General features: G+C 39.0%; 1 protein-coding gene across 1 annotated transcript; it reads right to left on the minus strand.

The window, feature by feature from the left end:
- Nucleotides 1-18,095: 18,095 nt before the first annotated feature.
- On the minus strand, nt 18,096-21,083 carry LOC143536155 (cationic amino acid transporter 8, vacuolar-like). Its single transcript, XM_077030211.1, has 2 exons — nt 20,491-21,083; nt 18,096-19,407 (listed from the first exon to the last, which is right to left on the minus strand). The coding sequence occupies exons 1-2, from the start codon at nt 20,987-20,989 to the stop codon at nt 18,125-18,127; spliced, it is 1,782 nt and encodes a 593-aa protein (XP_076886326.1). The 5' UTR covers nt 20,990-21,083; the 3' UTR covers nt 18,096-18,124.
- Nucleotides 21,084-22,110: the final 1,027 nt, after the last annotated feature.

Consider the following 22,110-nt stretch of genomic DNA (forward strand, 5'->3'; position numbering starts at 1 on the left):
GATCGCAAACCATGGTCCATTCAATGAAGCAAACAACACGAAAAGTACTATCGAGAACTATATAAGTTATACCCATAACGACATAACATGTATTTAATGAGTTTGTTATAAATGTGATGACAACATGACGGAAATATGTCCAATTATAGATGTTATCGTAATCCTCTTATCCACAGCCCTCTTGATATGCACGGATAGTGAACCTAGAGTATATATCAATTTGCATGATCCATAATTGATTACATATGTTGTTGGAAAGGCCGCGTATTAAGAACATTTGCAAACACATCATGAAGCATATACAATTCTAGACGTTGTTACGATAACATATACACAATGGGTACAAACTTTACTGATGGGGCCTATAAGAAGATGTTGATTATTACAAAGACTTTGTAAGAAACTTGTGCTTACACGGGTTTAATAAAAAAATATTATGTAGTTCAAAATGAGGATTTGAAAAATATAAAATGATATTTTGATAAAAGAGGTTAGTAATTGATAATTTAATATATTATGTTTTTTATTACTTTAAATATGAATGCGAGAAATAAGATAAGTGAGAAAAAGATTTTTGGGCTCATTGAATTGTACTACATGACATAAATAGCAACTTGTTTATTACATGTAGCTGTCCCAAAAAATAAATAAATAAATAAAAAGAATTATTACATGTAGATTAGGATAAGTGTCATTTGTGACAATGGTGGCCCCTCTGTCGTTTCAAAATTAAAAGTAATTAACCTTTACTTACCATAAACATATAATAATTGATGCTACTCTTTCTCAAATGTGTGAGCGTTTGTATCTCGCATGTCACCAATGATCTCGTCAATTACAATGGGTTATGTGTATCTTATGTCCCAGCTTTAATTTGAAATTAAAATTAACTATAGTGTTTTGAGGAAATCAAAGATCATAAAATAGTTCTAATGTGAGGTAACTAGGGTATTCATGAGACCTAGATATTAAGAGAGCCTCCTCTATTTATTGTGTTTGTTGGAACATTTAAAACGAGCATCATTTCATCCGGTCCATTGTGAATTTTGCTAGTTAAAAAATATACCATAAATATACAAATGCAACGAGTAATGCCCTTATGCAATATTTTGATATACATGTGTCGACAAATGATATCTAACACATTATAGTGATGATAAGTGTTCTTTTAAGTCATTGTTAGGTTTTCATAGGGCTAACAATCTATACACGACTTTAACAGGTAATAAGTAAGGGCTTAACAAGTTTCGTGTACTAAGCTTGTAGACGCGAATTTACATGTTAATTTTCGTGTCTAAACAGGTAAAATACATGTTATTATTAAGTACATGTTAAGTATCTTGTTAGATTTTTATAATTATATATATATATATGTATATAGGGGAATGTTAACGTACAAATGAAATTAACGTGTAAACGTGAGAATCAAGTAGAGTAATTATGTAATTACATCATATAATTACATCATATAATTACATAATTACTCTACTTGTAAATATAATTACTCTACTTGATTCTCACATTTAGCATGTTCATTTAATTTGTATTTAATCCAAACCATATATATATATATATAGGGGATGGATTGTAACATCTGCCCCGATCCGACCCGACCCAGGTACCCGTTTCCCTTATCCGATCTCTTTCTTTTATGATTTAATATTTATTTATACTTATATTTTACTTTTAATAATAATAATATACTTTTCCTTCCCGCCTCTCTCTCTCTTTCTTTCCGCCGTCCCGTCCCTCTCCTTCTCTCTTTCCGCCTTCTTTTCCCTCTTGTCGCCGTCCCGCCCTTACGCCTTGTTTCCCTCTTTTTCTTCTAACTCTTTGCTTATCCTTTGGTTCTTCCCGCCTAAGGATGTCTGCAGCTCCACGCGCCAGACTCCTTACGTGGAAGCCTGCGTGAAGACATCTTGTTCCTGCGATGCGTGAAGAGAACTCTTCACGCAGCACGCTAAGGATGTGATTCTTCCCGCAGTGCGCTAAGGATTGTTGTGCCAGCCTTCGCGCTCGCGCACTCAGCCTTCTCGCGCTTGACCCTTTAGTCTAGTCCTGTTTTATCCAGCCTGTATGCTTTTGTGTTGCCTTTTCTTCTGAGCTGTTGACCTAACCTATCTAATGTCTGAATAGTTACTTTCGGCGCAGCATGCGTACCAACCCCATTGGTTGGTAGAAAAAGTGACTGACATTATCTTTTGAGATCTGCTTTTGCCATGCTTGACCAGTACCTTTATCTGAACCGCCCATGCCTTTTTTTACTGTTCCCTGACAGCTTTATCTTGCCCCCTGCAGCTGCCATATCTTTTGATATCTTTTGTTATCTTTTGTTTTGTCTTGTTCTGTTTGTCTTGGAATCTTTTCCCTTTTTTCTGGATTTATGTCTCCTAGGGTTTCTCTATAAATAATAGTATTATTTTTCCTAACACTACACACACAAAACACTTACTCTCTCCTGACCTCCTCCTTGCTCTCTCTGCCGCCTCCCTCTCTGCCTCCGTCTTCCTCCCTGTTCTACCCTGCTTTTCCGGTAATATATATTATATATAATAATTTACTTATTAATTATGCTAACTTATAATCAAGACTTAAAACAAATCATTAAAACAATAATCTTATTTATAGGTTAACTTGTGCTTGTTTAAAGTTGGTTCTTGCTTTATCTTACACCGCATCGTTTATCAAGTGAGTAATCTCGTACCTAATCCCTTTTTGCTTTTAATGTTTTGGGATGTTCATGTGTTCATACAAACTTAGAGTCTTAAACTGTTTATGAACTTTAGTCGCGCAGTATCCCATGTGTTGAGGACGTAGACTTGGCTGTTTATTTGTATGTGTGGATCATTAACCGTCTTGTCGGTCTATTCCGCAGTTTTCATGGTACCATTAGATGAACACGGGAGAACTATCGTTTATGATTTTCTCTTTTGTTACACTTGCACAGTTAGTCTTGTTTGTGAGCTCAATTGTGAGCACTGGCAGTCTTGTCTCTTAGAGTTGGTCTCGATCTGATTACACCCTTGTTGAAACCCAGACATACACATGTTGCGCGCAGATTTATTGTTATCTATGTATTGTATTAAACTTGATTTCTCACCAACACGCAAGTGTTTGACGTTTATTTTAACACATGATCAGGTTTGCAGTAGCTGTTTTGGAGCTTGTGGACACGTAGGAAGTTTTCACTTTTGGACCTAGAATTAAAATGTATTAAGACAAGTTAATGTTGTTTGAATGTTATAATTTATAATATATTGATTTATGTTTGATTTATGTTCTTTATTTTCCCCGCTGCGCGTGCGCGATAAAATGTGTATTAATAAATATTGACACCAATAGTGTCGCGAGTAATGAAGCAATATGTGGCGCCCCGATGTATAATCCGCCTTTGGTCGGGGTGTTACAGATTGGTATCAGAGCTCGTTGACTTTAGGATAGGTGGTTAGACGTAACGGCCTAGAATACCTAAGAGTCCCTTCTCGCGCATGAGAGAAATCTCATGTTTGCGCGCTTATTGTTAATTACTCGTTATTTATGAATATGCTCGCGCTTGCGCAGTATATGATTTTATGTTTTATTTCGCGATATTTCGATTTTTGCTGAATTTCGATTTTTATTGATTTTACTTACATATTCGTTTGTTGGGATTGAAAATCCGAAAAGTCATGGTGATACATGAATAGTTGATTTTCAATTTCCATTTACGATTATGTTCTGAGGTTGGAGACTTGAAAAGTCATGGTGATACATGAATTGTCAACCTCCAATACTCATTTTCTTGTATGTTTTATATTGAGGATTGAAAAGTCATGGTGATACATGAATCGTCAATCTCCAATACTCGTTTGCTCGTATATTTTAAATTGGGAATTCGGAAAGTCATGGTGATACATGAATTGTCGATTCTTGATTCGAAATTGTTACCTTTATTAAGTCTGCATTTAGGGTCATTTAATCTACTTTAACTTTTGATAGCATCTAACTCCGTGAAACCAAGCTTTATAAGATTAAAACTTTGCGCTAAAACCAAGATATTAACTAAAATTAAAATTTTTATAGAATGCCTCCGCTATCTCGCCGATTTCAGAGAAGAGAAGCCTCGCGCATGCGTAGACAGCAACGTTCCCAGGAAATGGCCGCCGCAATAGCCCAAGCTTTGAGCCAAAACAATACCAATACCTCGAGTTATAACATTAAGTCCTTTAACGCGGGTAACCCTCCAAAGTTCACAGGTCTTGAAGGAGCCACCGTGATGCTCCAATGGCTCGAAAAGATTGAAAACACTTTCCTCCATACCCAATGCCCCTCAGACAGACGAACCCTGTATGCTTCCAGTGTCCTGGAATCTAGAGCGCTTACATGGTGGAATGGAGTAGCTCATACGCGTGGCGCAGAGGCTGCTTCTAGCATGACATGGGAGGAATTCAAGGAAATTCTGACGCGAGAATTCTGCCCTCCCAACGAAATTAAGCGCCTAGAGGAGGAATTTTGGAATCTTAAGCAATACAGCGGTGAAGCGCGCGAGTACGCGACGCGCTTCCACGAGCTAAGCTTACTGGTCCCTCACCTTGTTACCCCTTCACGCCGAGCAATCGAGAAATTCCTTGGGGGTCTCCCCATGGAAATTCAAGATTCTGTATGGGCCAGAAACCCAGTTACCCTCTCTGACGCCATCGAATTGGCCGCTGTGCTCAGCGACAACCATGTCAGAGCAGGAACCCTGTTCCTGCGGGGAACTGAGAAGACCAAACTCACCAAGACTGCCCCTGAACCAACAGAAACCAAACCTGAACCCTCAAACCGTAACAACCTCAAGCGCAGGCGCAGAGCCTATGCGCTTACCAACCCTCCCATTGTCCAGCAACCCATTTATCAACCCCCAGTTTACGCGCCTAACCCACTGTCAACCTACCCAGCACCTCCTGTAGTCCATAACTATGCCCTAACCAATCCAGCACTTCCTGCCCCGCCAACTAAGAAACCTTACACAGGAAACCATCCCTTTTGCCCAACCTGTAGATTTCACCACCCAACCCAAACCCCGTGTCGACTTTGTACCCGATGTGGCCGTACTGGTCACACTGCTGAGAACTGTAGAGTCCTTCCCGCCAATCCAATTGCGCCAACACCACCAGTCTACCCGCAGAACCCACAATCAATCTACCAAAACCCACGACCCAGATCGTGCTTTAACTGCGGTGATCCCAGTCATTTCCGGAACGCGTGCCCGAGACTACAAGTGCAAATCACACAGGCGAATCCGGTGAACCAGATTTCGAACCAAGTAACGCGTGGACGAGCTTTTAACATAACCGCGCACCAAGCGCAAGCGAATAATGACGTAGTTAATGGTACATTTTTACTTAACGGATTTTATGCTTCTGTACTTTTTGATACTGGCGCCGATCGAAGTTTTATCTCTCGCGCCTTCGAGCAGAAGCTTGCGCGACCGCGCGATGACTTAAAAGAAGATTTTTCAGTTGAATTGGCTAATGGTGAAACTGTTTTAATAAACTCAGTGATTAAAGATTGCACGCTTAACCTTAACGAAAACGATTTTCTGATTGACCTCATCCCCATGCCTCTTGGAAGCTTTGATGTTATCATTGGTATGGACTGGCTCTCGAAGAATCGCGCCGAAGTTATTTGCGCCAAGAAATTGATTCGCATACCTCGAGAAAATGGTGATCTTCATATTTACGGCGAAAAACCCTCCAGTGGTCTTAAACTTATGTCTTGCGCCGAAGCCCGTAGGCTCATGCGGAAAAGGTGTGTTGCATTTCTAGCCCATGTGGTTAAACCTGCTGAAGAGAAGAAGCTTCGCGATATCCCTGTTGTGCGTGATTTCCCTGAAGTTTTTCCTGATGATCTTCCTGGTATCCCTCCCGCTCGTGAAGTCGAGTTCCGCATTGATCTTGTCCCTGGTGCTTCCCCCGTAGCTAAATCTCCTTATCGTCTTGCACCCGCTGAAATGCAAGAATTGGCCAGCCAACTTCAAGAGTTGACTGCTAAAGGATTCATTCGCCCTAGCTCTTCGCCCTGGGGTGCTCCGGTGTTGTTCGTTAAAAAGAAAGATGGATCGTTTCGCATGTGTATTGATTACCGCGAGTTGAACAAACTCACCATTAAAAACCGGTATTCTTTACCGCGTATTGACGACCTCTTTGATCAACTCCAAGGTGCCTCTTGTTTCTCGAAGATTGATCTCCGCTCTGGCTATCACCAGTTGCGCATCCGCGATGAAGATGTTCCGAAGACTGCTTTTCGAACTCGTTATGGCCATTTTGAATTCTTGGTCATGTCCTTCGGTTTAACCAACGCACCCGCCGTTTTCATGGATCTAATGAATCGGGTGTGTAGGCCTTTCTTGGATAAATTCGTGATTGTGTTTATCGATGATGTTCTGGTGTATTCTAAGACCAAGGCCGAGCACGAGCAACATCTTCGGTTGGTGTTGCAAAAGCTTAGAGCCGAGCAGCTCTTTGCCAAGCTCTCCAAGTGTGAATTCTGGTCTGATGAAGTACAGTTTCTTGGTCACGTTGTAAACAAGATGGGTATTCATGTCGACCCATCCAAAATTGAAGCAATCAAGAACTGGATTACGCCATCCTCTCCTTCTGAGATCCGTTCCTTTCTGGGCTTAGCTGGTTACTACCGGCGATTCATTTCGAACTTCTCAAAGATCGCTTTGCCTTTAACAGCTCTAACGCACAAAGGTAAACCGTATATTTGGGGCTCGAAGCAAGAAGAAGCCTTTCTAACGCTCAAGCGTTTGTTGTGTGAAGCTCCTGTTCTTGCGCTACCTGAGGGTAATGATGATTTTGTCGTGTATTGCGATGCATCCAACCAAGGTCTTGGTTGTGTTCTTATGCAACGAGGCAAGGTTATCGCTTACGCATCGAAGCAACTTAAGGTTCATGAAAGGAATTATACAACTCACGACCTCGAACTTGGTGCAGTTGTTTTTGCCTTGAAGATCTGGAGACACTACCTTTATGGTACTAAGTGTATCCTTTACACTGACCATAAAAGCCTTCAGCATATCTTTGATCAAAAGGAACTTAACATGAGGCAACGCCGATGGAACGAACTCATCAGCGATTACGATTGTGAGATCCGGTATCATCCTGGTAAGGCTAATGTGGTAGCCGATGCGCTCAGCCGAAAACCCTGCCAGCTTAACTGTATTTTGCCGCGCACGCAGCTTCACTTTGCGCCGATCCAAAGCAACCTTGAATCGCGTATTCGTGACGCGCAGCGCGCATCCATCAGTAATGGTAACCTTCGCGCCGAGTTAGCGTGTGGCGCGGAAGCGCACTTTGTCCCTAATCTGAGTGGAATTCTCTGCTATCTTAATCGCATCTGGATTCCCTTTGATGAGAATCTTCGCGCTGATATCCTGAGTGAAGCACACAAATCTCGGTATTCTATTCATCCTGGCGCTGATAAGATGTACAAGGATTTGCGCATAACTTATTGGTGGCCCGGTATGAAGAAGGATATTGCTGTGTTCGTAGCTAAATGTCTGACTTGTTCTAAAGTAAAAGCTGAACACCAACGCCCATCTGGTTTGCTCGAACAACCAGAAATTCCTACGTGGAAATGGGAATGTGTAGCGATGGACTTTATTACCAAGTTACCTTTGACAGCAAGCAAACATGATAGCATTTGGGTAATAGTGGATCGATTGACTAAGTCTGCTCACTTCCTGCCCATTCGTGAAAACTACCGCGTTGAGCAACTCGCGCAGCTTTATGTCAAGGAAATTGTCTGCCGCCATGGTACTCCTTTGAGCATCATATCCGATCGCGATGGCCGTTTTATATCTCGCTTTTGGAAATCTCTCCAATCTGCGCTAGGAACTCGCTTGGACATGAGTACGGCATATCATCCTCAGACTGACGGTCAGTCTGAGCGAACTATTCAAACTCTTGAGGATATGCTCCGATCTTGTGTTCTTGATTTTGGAGGTAATTGGGATTCGCACCTGCCTTTGATTGAGTTTTCTTATAATAACAGCTATCATTCCAGTATCGGTATGGCCCCATTTGAAGCACTTTACGGTCGTAAGTGCCGCTCCCCGATTTGTTGGAGCGAAGTGGGTGAAACTCAAATCACAGGACCCGAACTTGTTCAAGAGACAACAGATAAAATCGCCAAGATCCGTGATCATCTGCTGACTGCCAGAAGCCGACAGAAGAGTTACGCAGATCGCAGGCGAAAGCCTCTCGAATTTCAAGTTGGTGATCTTGTTCTCCTCAAAGTGTCGCCCTGGAAAGGTGTTGTCCGCTTTGGGAAGAAAGGCAAGCTTGCTCCTCGTTATGTTGGTCCATTTAAGATTCTCGCGCGTGTGGGAAAAGTTGCCTACAGACTTGACCTGCCGCCCGCGCTCAGTAATGTGCATCCAACGTTCCATGTATCCAATCTCAAGAAGTGTTTAGCTGACGAGAACCTTCACATTCCACTTGATGAAGTTCAAGTTGATGAATCTATGCATTTCGTTGAGAAGCCTGTTGAGATTATGGATCGCGAGGTTAAGCAAACCAAGCGCAGTCGTATCCCTATCATGAAAGTTCGCTGGGAGTCCAAGCGCGGAGCCGAGTTTACATGGGAAAGGGAAGATCAAATGAAGATCAAGTACCCGCACCTGTTCTCTGCGCAACCTACTTCGAGATAAATTTCGGGACGAAATTTCTTAAAGTAGGGGAGACTGTAACATCTGCCCCGATCCGACCCGACCCAGGTACCCGTTTCCCTTATCCGATCTCTTTCTTTTATGATTTAATATTTATTTATACTTATATTTTACTTTTAATAATAATAATATACTTTTCCTTCCCGCCTCTCTCTCTCTTTCTTTCCGCCGTCCCGTCCCTCTCCTTCTCTCTTTCCGCCTTCTTTTCCCTCTTGTCGCCGTCCCGCCCTTACGCCTTGTTTCCCTCTTTTTCTTCTAACTCTTTGCTTATCCTTTGGTTCTTCCCGCCTAAGGATGTCTGCAGCTCCACGCGCCAGACTCCTTACGTGGAAGCCTGCGTGAAGACATCTTGTTCCTGCGATGCGTGAAGAGAACTCTTCACGCAGCACGCTAAGGATGTGATTCTTCCCGCAGTGCGCTAAGGATTGTTGTGCCAGCCTTCGCGCTCGCGCACTCAGCCTTCTCGCGCTTGACCCTTTAGTCTAGTCCTGTTTTATCCAGCCTGTATGCTTTTGTGTTGCCTTTTCTTCTGAGCTGTTGACCTAACCTATCTAATGTCTGAATAGTTACTTTCGGCGCAGCATGCGTACCAACCCCATTGGTTGGTAGAAAAAGTGACTGACATTATCTTTTGAGATCTGCTTTTGCCATGCTTGACCAGTACCTTTATCTGAACCGCCCATGCCTTTTTTTACTGTTCCCTGACAGCTTTATCTTGCCCCCTGCAGCTGCCATATCTTTTGATATCTTTTGTTATCTTTTGTTTTGTCTTGTTCTGTTTGTCTTGGAATCTTTTCCCTTTTTTCTGGATTTATGTCTCCTAGGGTTTCTCTATAAATAATAGTATTATTTTTCCTAACACTACACACACAAAACACTTACTCTCTCCTGACCTCCTCCTTGCTCTCTCTGCCGCCTCCCTCTCTGCCTCCGTCTTCCTCCCTGTTCTACCCTGCTTTTCCGGTAATATATATTATATATAATAATTTACTTATTAATTATGCTAACTTATAATCAAGACTTAAAACAAATCATTAAAACAATAATCTTATTTATAGGTTAACTTGTGCTTGTTTAAAGTTGGTTCTTGCTTTATCTTACACCGCATCGTTTATCAAGTGAGTAATCTCGTACCTAATCCCTTTTTGCTTTTAATGTTTTGGGATGTTCATGTGTTCATACAAACTTAGAGTCTTAAACTGTTTATGAACTTTAGTCGCGCAGTATCCCATGTGTTGAGGACGTAGACTTGGCTGTTTATTTGTATGTGTGGATCATTAACCGTCTTGTCGGTCTATTCCGCAGTTTTCATGGTACCATTAGATGAACACGGGAGAACTATCGTTTATGATTTTCTCTTTTGTTACACTTGCACAGTTAGTCTTGTTTGTGAGCTCAATTGTGAGCACTGGCAGTCTTGTCTCTTAGAGTTGGTCTCGATCTGATTACACCCTTGTTGAAACCCAGACATACACATGTTGCGCGCAGATTTATTGTTATCTATGTATTGTATTAAACTTGATTTCTCACCAGCACGCAAGTGTTTGACGTTTATTTTAACACATGATCAGGTTTGCAGTAGCTGTTTTGGAGCTTGTGGACACGTAGGAAGTTTTCACTTTTGGACCTAGAATTAAAATGTATTAAGACAAGTTAATGTTGTTTGAATGTTATAATTTATAATATATTGATTTATGTTTGATTTATGTTCTTTATTTTCCCCGCTGCGCGTGCGCGATAAAATGTGTATTAATAAATATTGACACCAATAGTGTCGCGAGTAATGAAGCAATATGTGGCGCCCCGATGTATAATCCGCCTTTGGTCGGGGTGTTACATGGATCTTGCGAGAAGTGATATTACAGAGAGAATTGCGAGAAGTGAATGTATAACTCCATTAATCCCTAATTTCACTCTATTTCATATGATGTTACATACATATATGTAGGTTGGTTGTATTTATGTCTTAATTACACATTCAAACCTACCTACAAACATATAAATGTACCGAGCCACATTCAAACCTATGTACCTACACACATACAAACATACATATGCACCTACACATAAGAAAGGGAGTGAAATTAGGGATTAATGGAGTTACGCCTTCACTTTTCGCTGTAAAAAAACTTTTGAAATGATCCAATACCTATATATATATATATATATAATTTTGTTATCTTAAACCTTAATTTCCTAACACATTTCCACTCTATGTTTCTCAGCCGTCACCACTCATCACTCAACACTCACGAACATTCTCTCATCGGCTTTTGTTTTACTAAACAGATTGTCAAATATGTGTTTCTAAATAAATCTTATCGTATATACCATGTAGTAACATGTTTATGTTTGTGTTTGGTATACATGTACACGATAAGTTTTCGTGTGATATACAGATATACACATTTTATATTCGTGTCTCATCATATTCGTGCTACATCATGTATACATGTATAAGTATACACAATATGACATTTTCATCCGATCATTTGCAAATTTAACCTTGAGAAATGGCTTTGTAATTAAGGCAAGTGGGGCATGGGAAAGTCATAAATGCAACAAGTGGCAAGAGGGTTGAGGGGTTATGCTGGAACTGACGAATGTAAGAAAGCCACGTGGAAATGAAAATGACAACGTTGTCACTGGCCATAACACGTTTCTAGAATGTTGTTCAATGATATATTGATATCTGTGGCTAGCATGGTGGCCATTCTTTTAACACGTGATATCCTGGAAACCGTACATTTGAAATAAAAGCGGCGATACTGCCTAAATTCAATTTTTGGTCATTCTGGACAGGACTATCTATTATTTTCACTGTATCTAGATCATGATGCAATCTTTCATTTAATTATATAATCTTCTAAGTATAGTTACATATCACTAATAAGTAGCGTTTGCAATGATAAAGGAGGTAAACGATCAGTCTTTTTTAAAACTAAAACTAAGTCGTTTAAAAATAGCATTGATATAACGTGGGGTCACAATATTGTAATTCATGACTTGTTAAACACAACTAAATAGTTCTATAGCCTCATACAATAGGAAACCAAATATATAAAATACGAAGAGAATTATTCATAGGTGTTGATTTTCAAGACATGTTTTCTCGTGTTTGGTCATTTTCCATAAAGCAATTTATAATGCCACCTGGCCCACCGTGAAAACACAATCATACTCAAACTCACAAGAGGGGAAACCTATCAGATTTACACATGTGTGGGTCTTCCTATCCATCAAAACCAAAGTATCAACAGGTTTGAGAGTTGACATTCCATCCAACTGGTCGATCAAGAAATTTATATATGCTTCTTTCTTAACATAAATCCCGGTGCACATAAATATGTCATATAGCACATCCCTAGCTAAATAACACTGAGATTTAAGGATTAAAAGTTGCAAAATATATAATAAATTTATATTTCAATAATACATAAAAATTAATTTAAAAAGTCGGCTATGTTGATGATTAATTTATTAACAATTAACTTGAGCGTTACTTTTTAAACGGATCCAATAACTCAATACTTTTAGCAGTCAATTCTTTGGAGGTATATTTAGAGGACACTATTATTGTCCATATTTTGTATTTTAAATACATAATCTACGGCCATATTCTTATTGCATTTTATAATATATTCAAGTCTCTCATAATTAAGGAAAACATCCAAATTATTCAATATGAATATATGATCCATATTCATGGCATAAAGCCTAACTAAAGACTCAAATTTTTGTCATATTTCTTCTATCATGTTTCCGGCTCTCTGGCCGCCAACAAAGATGTCATTGCGGCTGCACCAAAACTCTCAACCTTACACCTTGTCTACACTGTAACGAACATCTAGAATAAAGCTAGTATCCTTGACGGCACCCGAACATCTAGAATAAAGCTAGTATCCTTGACGGCACATAGGATACATACTCATTTCTATTAAAAGACGATATATTTAATTGAAAAAATCTCGATTTGTAAATTGTAATAATATGAGGGAAGGCGACGGTGCAAAAATATTTGAAACAGTTTGTTTGATGATATCAATCTGTTTTTAAACCATTTTTTTAGTTTTATTATTATTATTATAGGAAAAACTAATAAAAAAATGAGAGGGAGCACTTATGATGATGTAACACTTGATTCAAAATATCTTTGTATTCAAATGTGATATTGAACTTGGAATTGTGATATGACCCGAGATAACCACAAATCATATATAGGAGATTCCCCAATCAATCTTTATTTTTTAATTTTGGCAACATATAAGAAACATCATTAGTTTGATGTAACATTTAATCGGAATTTAAAATCAATAACAATGTGAATTTACAATAGTTTTTTATAGATGAATTAAGATAGCTTTAATCATTTTAAAATATATTCAGATCGGATGGTCCAAGATCAAGAGCTTTGCTGCCTTTGCACATGTAAGTTTTATCTTTCTAATATTTTGTGTATCATTAATTAAACACACCATTTGTGTGATGGTAAAAATGTTGGTATTATCTAGTAAAGACTAGAGTTCAAGTCTCAAAAAAAAAATATATGAAGAATAAAAATTGGCTTTTAAAATAAAAAAGATAGATTTGTACACCATCACATTAGTTATTATATCATAGGTGCACCCTTTTCTTGTATCATATGTTATTTTATGTGTATTGAAAGGCGTAGCAAATAGTTTTAAAGGTATCGAAGAAAAGAGAGAGAAACATAGAGAACTATAAGTAAAGCATCTTAAATTCGTTGCCGTGAAGAAATCCTTGGCTAATGTGGCCCGTTTATGGGATTGGCATGCGTCCCCCGCCTGGGGGTGGGGGGGGGGGGGCTTGTGACGATTGTGCATGTGAGGAAGGGTGAGGTTCAACAAGGTATACAAGAGGGGGCGACCGAAGAGAGTGGACCATGAGTCTGTCCACAACTCCGTATTGGCAGGAAAATGGGAAGAAGGAGGGGGAGGGGGGGGGGGGGGCAACAACTACCATGGAGGAGTTTAGATTTTATCCCAAGTTAGGATCTGGGTGTGATTGAACCAATTAACACATTAAGAAAACATGTCTTGTTCGGATCAACCTAAAAGTATAAAAATGTTTTCTATATCAAATAAATTCATTGAAATTTTATTTCGAAATTCAAAAGAAAGTTTAAAATTACACATGAGGTTTTATGGTTTAAACGTGATATTTTATCTAAAATTATGTTTTTAGTTGTATATTTGTATTGTCAAGGTATTTAAGATACACAGAAATAAACCAAGATTAACTTTTCATGTTTTATATATAGCGTTCGTAGCACCCATGCAAACCTGTTTCATTTTCAGGCTAATCATAAATGCGTCTAACAAGATTTTCAATTTCTTAATCATATTCAAGCTTCGAACATGACACATTTAACACTTATATTTCTTACAATACCAAAACTAGAAATATTTTTAATTATTTAAAGAAGTTGTTTATTATTACCTTCAGTGTTAATTGTTTTGTTGTTTCATATCAATGAAATAATATTAAAAAAAATTTGTGAACACAAGTTCGAAACGTAAACGCATAGAATGCAACAGATTGGAAGGATATCTTTGGTAGCTTTTTGTGATCATGACATGCTAATCATTATTAATCATGAAAGTGTACAAGAAGACTATTAATAACAAAATTTGTTTGTTTGGACGAAAGCCAGATACGAAAATGAACTAGTGGATTTGCGATGGATGGATTCCTATCATCCTATGCTAGTCTTTGTGATCATGACCTGTTGGTCAATATTGTTCATCAAATTGTACAACTTTTAAATTATAAATAAATTTTGTTTTGTTTTTGTTTGATTTAAAGTTGAGTTTCGAGCATGCAACCGGCTTAGGCTTGTCGTTGAAAAAAATGATTTTGGGTTCGTTTTTAGGAGTAAGGCGGTGTTCTCAGTGTTTTAAAAACCGATTCAAACCGGCCGGTTGAACCGGATTTCACACAGTAGGCCGGTATTTTGAGTCCGATATTTTTGACCGATTTGCTAGAACATTGTACCGGCGGTTTTTGTCTAAAATACCGTTTTTTACCGGCAAACAGGTTTTAAGCGCCAGAAACTTTAGATATTTGTGGCCTAATTTTTTCAAAATTATTTTTAACCCAACAATTAAAATTCAAACATGTAAACTTTATGACTATTTTTTTAAAATTGAGTGTTTTTGCATTATATTTTTAATATAAGTTATCTTTTGAATTCTTTTTTGTTATAAGAATCATTTAGTTTTGGGTTATTTTAGGATTGAAGGTATATTTATAGGACATTATAAGGTAAAATATTCAACCGGTTGAACCTCTCGGTATAACCCGGCTCAACCGGTTGTACCATTTTTTAACCCAATTCGATACAAGTAAAATGCCGGTTTTTAAAACATTGGGTGTTCTTGAACAATTTTACCTAGATAGTCACTTTTTTTTCTTTCTTTTTTTAGTGTTTATTACTGAATAGGAAATTAGTGTTTTTTTTGTTTGACATTGAAATGAACACATGTTTAAATGACTCTATCCTTGGATGTTCTTAGGCCAGATGGAACGGGCTTACAGAAGTGTGAAGGAAATTGGGCTGACGTAGCGTGGGATGCCAGATGGATCAAAAGTAACAGAAGTGTAACATTTGTTCATAGTTTTAGAAAATACAAATTCAACTCATATGATTGCTCCGTATATATTGCTATATGTTTTATGTAAATTGTAAGAAATTAAGAACAATCTAACCTTCGTTATGCACCTCTCGTGACCCACCATGCTACCTACCTCGCTCTATCCTAATATCGTAAAATTTTATATTTTTGGAATATCTTATTGTACCATTTCATTTATTAATAGTCTTTTCAAAACTTATTATATATTTATTTTAGTACCTTTTAGGATAGTCTTATCAATGTTTCTTTAAATTTTTTTTGTTTTTTTTTCTCTGTGTCTTATTTAAGTCTCTGCAATATACATATTCTTATGCTATTTGAACAAATGTTATGTTTTTCTTTTATTTCATGTTTATAAGCTTATAAATGAGCGCAACTCAATAAATAAATAAGCTGAATTGAATAAATACGAACAACTCGATAATCAAAAGTGTCGTCACGTCCCTGACACATGGCAGCAGGGCTTTCACCAACCCCTCCAAATATGTTTAACTTTAGTTTCTAGCAAGTTGGTTTGGTTGAAGTAAACATTTGACGGTGTGGGCTTTTGATATTAAAGATGTGAGTTTGTAAGTTTTATAACTGATTTAAAATTTAGTATAACTATCACTGAAAATGTTTTGACCCGTGACTTTCGTGAATTTATGATCAAACACTGGTTTTATTTTGCTAGAATACATTCACAAGAGGTGACAATGTTATGGATTTAGTATAAGACACTATAATTCAGATTAGAGGTGGTAAAAAAATGGTTCACGAACCGAAACCAAACTGCTCACTCTAAAATCGGTTTAACACAGAAACGAGCCACTAGTTCATAATTGATTTGAGAATATTTGTTATGACCATTATGGGTTCGAGCCCAATTCACATACATGACACCATAATAGACCCAATTAGGCAGCCCAATTCAAGAGTTTGTAAGGCCCAACATCGTATAAAGGATTACAATCGCATGCCACCATCCACCACCATCGCCGTCCACCACCGCCCACCGACGCCACCACCCACCTCCACCAACCATCGCCATCGATGCCAGCCACCCAGCACCGCCAGCCGCACGCCGCATATATCAACCATCGCCCCATCATCACACATGCCGCCCACCGTCAACACTGCCCACCACCGACGCCACTGTCACCAATCACCACCATCGGCGTCCACCGCCGCCACCACCCACCTCCACAAACCATCGCCATCAGTTCCAGCCACCCACCACCTCCAATCCGCCGCATCCATCAATCATCGCCCCACCATCACACACGCTGTCCACCGTCACCACTGCCCACCACTACCTCCACTGTTACTGCCACCACCACCTCCACCGTTACCGCCACCGCTCCCACCACCACCACCACTCACTACCATTTTAAATTTATTTTTTTTATTTTTTTTCTTTCCTACCAACAATGCAAACAATACAAAGTAATGATTCATTTCATTCCCATATGGTAACCAAACATTTCATTGGATTGGTAATAACCCGTTCCATTCCTTTGTCCATTCCATTCCGTCGTCCATTTCATTACCCCATACCAAACAGACCCTTAGCGTATGAATGAATTTGGAGAAGAGAGTCTGATTTCCAATCTTCTACCTTGTGATAGGATTCTGATTTCACATCCGTTCTTCTAACTAATTTCTTATGAATCAATGAATTATGAACCCGATTACTCCAAAGAACTCTAGTGTTTGATTGAACCTGGTTAAAATCAAACCACACGGCCACAAACCGAACCGATTTTGACTTTCTATTACGAAAACCGAACCACTTTTTGGCCAATAACTGATTTGAGTTGCTCATTTTTTAACAGCGTTTGGAACTACCCCATGTAACAGAGTCTTCCTAAGATGGGATGTCAACCGTCTTTAATGATTTTTATGGTCCATACTTGATTCACCGAGAACACTATCAAAGAGGAAACCAACTACTGAAGAAGAACTCCGTTGAGCCAGATTTCGAACATAAGACCATAAGATTTCAATGCTATTAGACCATAAGGCCAATTGTTTGAACGACTCTAATTCTAATTTAAAACAATTATTATTTTAATTTTTAAAATTTAACAACAAATACATGGCCATCGAGTTTTGTAATAGGAAGTCAGGAACAAAAATGAAAAACCCATGAGATGAGCCTAGACTACACTGGGCCGGTACAGGATTACGCCCTTATTGCTTATGCTGAGGATAAAATATGAACACTTAAAACACATAGCTTGTCCAATACTATTCAGATCTTGGGTGGTATTAGAGGGTAGTTAATTATTAACATACAAATTCATGAATAAGTTTAAACTTAACCGTTAAGAACCGAAGCAAATTAAGATTTATAAGATTCGGGTTTATTGGTACTTTAATTTCATGAATCATCATCGTTGTTTTAATGTTCTTAGTACAAATAACAATTTTAAAGAAAATAAAAGAACAGTTAAAACCATAAAAGCCAAACCATTTAGGCGGGCCCAGCCAATTCGACCATATTGGTTTGTAGCTTTTCCAAACTGTAGTAAGCAGTTTGGCTTAGATTTCCCCCAAAACCGGTGGAACCAGACCCCTGCGGCTCCAAAGCAATTTACTTAACAATTTCATCAGTAGTTACATATAAGATATCATAATGTTTTTTTTAAAACGACCAACTCACACACTCTAAACCTACTTCTATTATGTATATAATGTTCACCATGGGCACTAAAACCCTTAACAAACCCTTTGAAAGAAACGCTGCACTACAAGCCCTTTGGCACAACGTAATCGTTAACAAACCCTTTCAACCCGAACCAGCGATTCCTTTCTCAAGATTCGGCTCTACAGATTCTTGATGAGCCAAATCATACGTCGCATGAACCCCAACAAGAACATAGTAAACCAACATCACACCGCTACATATAAAAAACCTCTTAAACGCAATAGCACCCAACGACCCGATCAAAAACACATTCATCAAAATCGACAACGCAGGCAACAACGGAACCAACGGGACCCCCCAAACCTTAGGAACCCTTTGCTTTTGAACCAACATCATTCCAGCCGTGCCCGCGAACCAAAACCCGCCACATACCGCATACCCGACCCACCCTTTCACATTCACCCCCCAAAGCGCGGTTATCCCAATAGATGACCCGATCACAACAACTAGACAAACCATAAACTTAACCATATCGTGTTTAGATGTTTTGTCCTTCACATAATACCGCCTAACAAGCAATGCAACCGCCATTAACATGAAAATAAACAACGTACTAAACGATAACACGCTTGACAAAACATCAAGGCTCGAGAAAAAAGCAACAACACAACTTATTGTGGTAACCAACAGAGTAGCATAAATCGGGGTCCCAGTTTTCGGGTGGACCAATGCGAACCATGGCGGGATCATATGAGCCCGGGCTATTTGAGTGGTGTAACGGGCTTGACCCATTGACCCGATTAGCATACTCGTTAGCATACCTTTTAAAGCACATAAACTCACAATATATTTAGCCCATTTCATACCGATATTCTCAAACGCAACCGAATACGCAGCGTCTGGGTCTATATCCGTGTACTTAACCATTGATGTAAGAGCTAATGCCATCAAACAATAAACCACACTAACTGTAGACATCGAACCAACGAGACCTAACGGAATATCTTTCGCGGGTTTTCGTGTTTCTTCTGCCATGTTGGCAACCATATCAAAACCCGTGTACGACCAGTAAACAACGGCTGCAGCTTTAAACACGCCTTCTGCCCCGTACGGGAAAAAGGGTTGTAAGTTTGAGGCATTCGCGTGTGAAAACCCGACAATGATTATAAAAACTATGATCAAGGAACTTATTATTGATAATATCATGTTGGAAAATGATGTTAATTTGGTTCCTCTCATTGCTACCATGTTGGCCATGAATAATATTGCAACTGCAAGCGGGTCTAGTAGATTGAAACCTTCTGCAAACGAGTCGATTTTGATGCGAAGGATATCGGGATTGGAGCTAAACATACTGGCAAAGTATGATGAGAATGATCGAGCTAAACCGGCTGCACCTGCAACAGCTTCTAGTAGAATGTTGCCTGGAAAATAAAGATCAAATTAGGGTTGTTTGGCATTGTGGGTAACCGGAAATCAAGGATCATCAGAGATATTAATGCAAATTGTTAAATTTTGGATAAATTAAAGGGTGTTTGGCAATGTAATAACTGGTATCAAAGATAAGCAGACTAATGCACAGTGTTCAATTTTGGAACAAAGTAAAGATAATCAAAATTAATGCAAATTATTGAATTTTGGAAAAATTAAAGGAGTATTTGGCTCAGGGGCGTAGGCAACTTTTGGGGAACGGGTTCGGCCAAATTCATACAAAAATGTTTTTTTAGTGTTTTATATTTGCCTATTTCGACATCGCACAGGTAGAAATTTCGATATCAAACCCGTAAAAACATTTACACCGTGCCCTTAGAAACCTTGACAACGAACCTTAACCCACATTTCAATTAAAAATAATATGATTTTTTCTATATTTATTAAGTGACTCGACCCCAACCGCTCAATCGGACCAAAGAGAAAAACCTGAACGTCAATGATAGACAATCAGTCGTCCGTCCTTTAAAATTTTCCAAAAGCAAAGGATAAAAATCCTTGCTACGCCACTGATTTGGGTTAATGCAAAATTTTCAGTTGATTTAAGATAATCAGGATTAATGTAAATTAATCAATACATGAACAAAAGTAAAGATAATCAAAGTTAATGTAAACTGATCAATTTTGTAACAAAATAAAAGTTAATCAGAATAACAAATTGGTCAATTTTGGAACAAATTAAAGGTGTGTTTGGTATCGTATGAGTCAAAAGATAATCAGAATAACGCAAATTGGTCAATTTTGTAACAAATTAAAGGGGTGTTTGGCAACTGGCAATTGGCAGTTTGGCATTGTGTGAATTAAAGATAATCAGAATCAATGCCAATTCTTGAACTTTGGAACTATATTAATTAAACGAGTATCTGGCAACATGCAACCAGAATCAATGATAATCAGAAATAATGCAAGTTGTTCAATTTTATAATAAATAAAAAAGGAGTGTTTGGCATTGTGTATAATAACCGGAATAAAAGATAACCAGAATTAACCCAAACTGAATAATTATTATGACTTGCCAGCAGCAATAAAGGCAACAAAATCCCCTAATTCAATCCTCAAAAACGAGAACGAGCCACCAGCAATCGGAATCTCGACAGCAAACTCGGTATAACAAAACACCGAGAACAGAGCCGATAACCCAGACAACGCATACGACAACACAATAGAGGGTCCGGCGTCGTTTCGAGCTTCAAGTCCAGTGATAGTAAAGATCCCCGACCCAACAACCGAACCAAACCCGAGCCAGATCAAGTCAACCCAAGTCAAACACTTCTGCATCTCATTCTCACTCTGTTTCTTCAACTCAATTAGTTCGTTAACGTCACTGGACCGGCCGAGGCACCGGTCGTGGAGACGGTGGAGTGTTTGGGTGAATGCTGACGTGTAGGTGGTTAGGTTTTGGAAGGAGGGTTCTGGGTAGAAGTCTTGCTTGCTGAACCGCCAGTAGGATCTTGGTGGTTGATGGTCCATGGGGTTAAGGTTAAGGGGAGTGTGCAGATCGGAGTGGTGGCTCATCGGGTTTTATTGGTGGTGATTGGTGATTAGGGCTAGGTGGAATACATGCATTAATGTTGGGTTGGGATATTATTCATATTGATTTGAATTTTGAAGTTAAGTGTTTTGAATTTAATAATATTTGATTTTTTTTTTTTGATAAATTGGATGTGGCATAATAATGGTACTCGTTAGTGAGTTCAAACCTTATTATCACCAATTTATATAAAAAATACGAGGGATGACCCTGGCTTGCCAGGGTTTGAGTCCTGGTCTCATTTGGTTTTACCGGCTCCTCGTTGTCGTGCCATTTGACGGGCGTGAAGGTCAGGTTTTATCCGGTGAATCCCTCAATAGATGGACCGCTAGGGGCTCCGTCCATCCGGGTTAGTTGCTGGCTCGGGCTACCTTTAACCAATAAGAGCCGCGTACGAAGTATCCGACGCTATTTAGTTGGTCTTTCGAAAAATAAATAATATTTGATTTTTAATAAATGGTGTGATCGTGAATAATATTTTGTTTTTTTTTAATTAAATGTAGTAATTTATTGTACTGGCTGCAAAATTGGTCACGTGTTTGTACATGCAAGTGTGCAACGCATGTGGACGAATAAGAGGTTCTGTTCATTTAAGTATATGAAGAAACATGAAATGAATCTGACCTGATCCATGACGATGTTCCCCGGTCTTCGAGATAAACGAACCACGACTTCGATCTTCTTCTCCGGTAGTTCGAGACCTGCCATAGAAATATGGGGGGTGTGGAGGTGACTGCTAAGAAATCTCGAGGATCTCTTGTTTACAGACACAAAAATGGTTATGGTGGTGGCTCTTATTGAGAACAACAACAACAACCCTTAATAAGGAGGTGGAGACCTCCTTATATAGGGAGCCTCATGGCCACCATCATGGTACCCTAATGGGCCTAGCCCAGTTAGGGTTACCTCCACAAAACCCCCTCAGCCCAATAATATTGTATTAGTCCATATAATAAAATAAGCCAAACATAATAAATTAAGGTCGTAAGCCGGGTTTAGTACCATACCCCTACAAGCCCCCCAAGTCCAGTGTTGCTCCTAGGCGTGCAAGCGTTTAGGTGGAGCGCTGGACTTCATAAGGTGTGTTAGGATATGAGGCGGTTTT

Source organism: Bidens hawaiensis, unplaced genomic scaffold, assembly GCF_021521415.1.
Source record: "Bidens hawaiensis isolate Kalapana, Puna unplaced genomic scaffold, B.hawaiensis_p1.1 tig00010738_1, whole genome shotgun sequence".
In the NCBI taxonomy this organism is placed as follows: Eukaryota; Viridiplantae; Streptophyta; class Magnoliopsida; order Asterales; family Asteraceae; genus Bidens; species Bidens hawaiensis.

Coding starts and splice junctions, on each gene's coding strand:
- LOC143536155 (XM_077030211.1), bottom strand. CDS start 20,989: ATGAGCCACCACTCCGATCTGCACACTCCCCTTAACCTTAACCCCATG. Junction 19,408..20,490: donor TGTTGCCTTTATTGCTGCTG/GCAAGTCATAAT, acceptor TTTATTTTCCAG/GCAACATTCTACTAGAAGCT.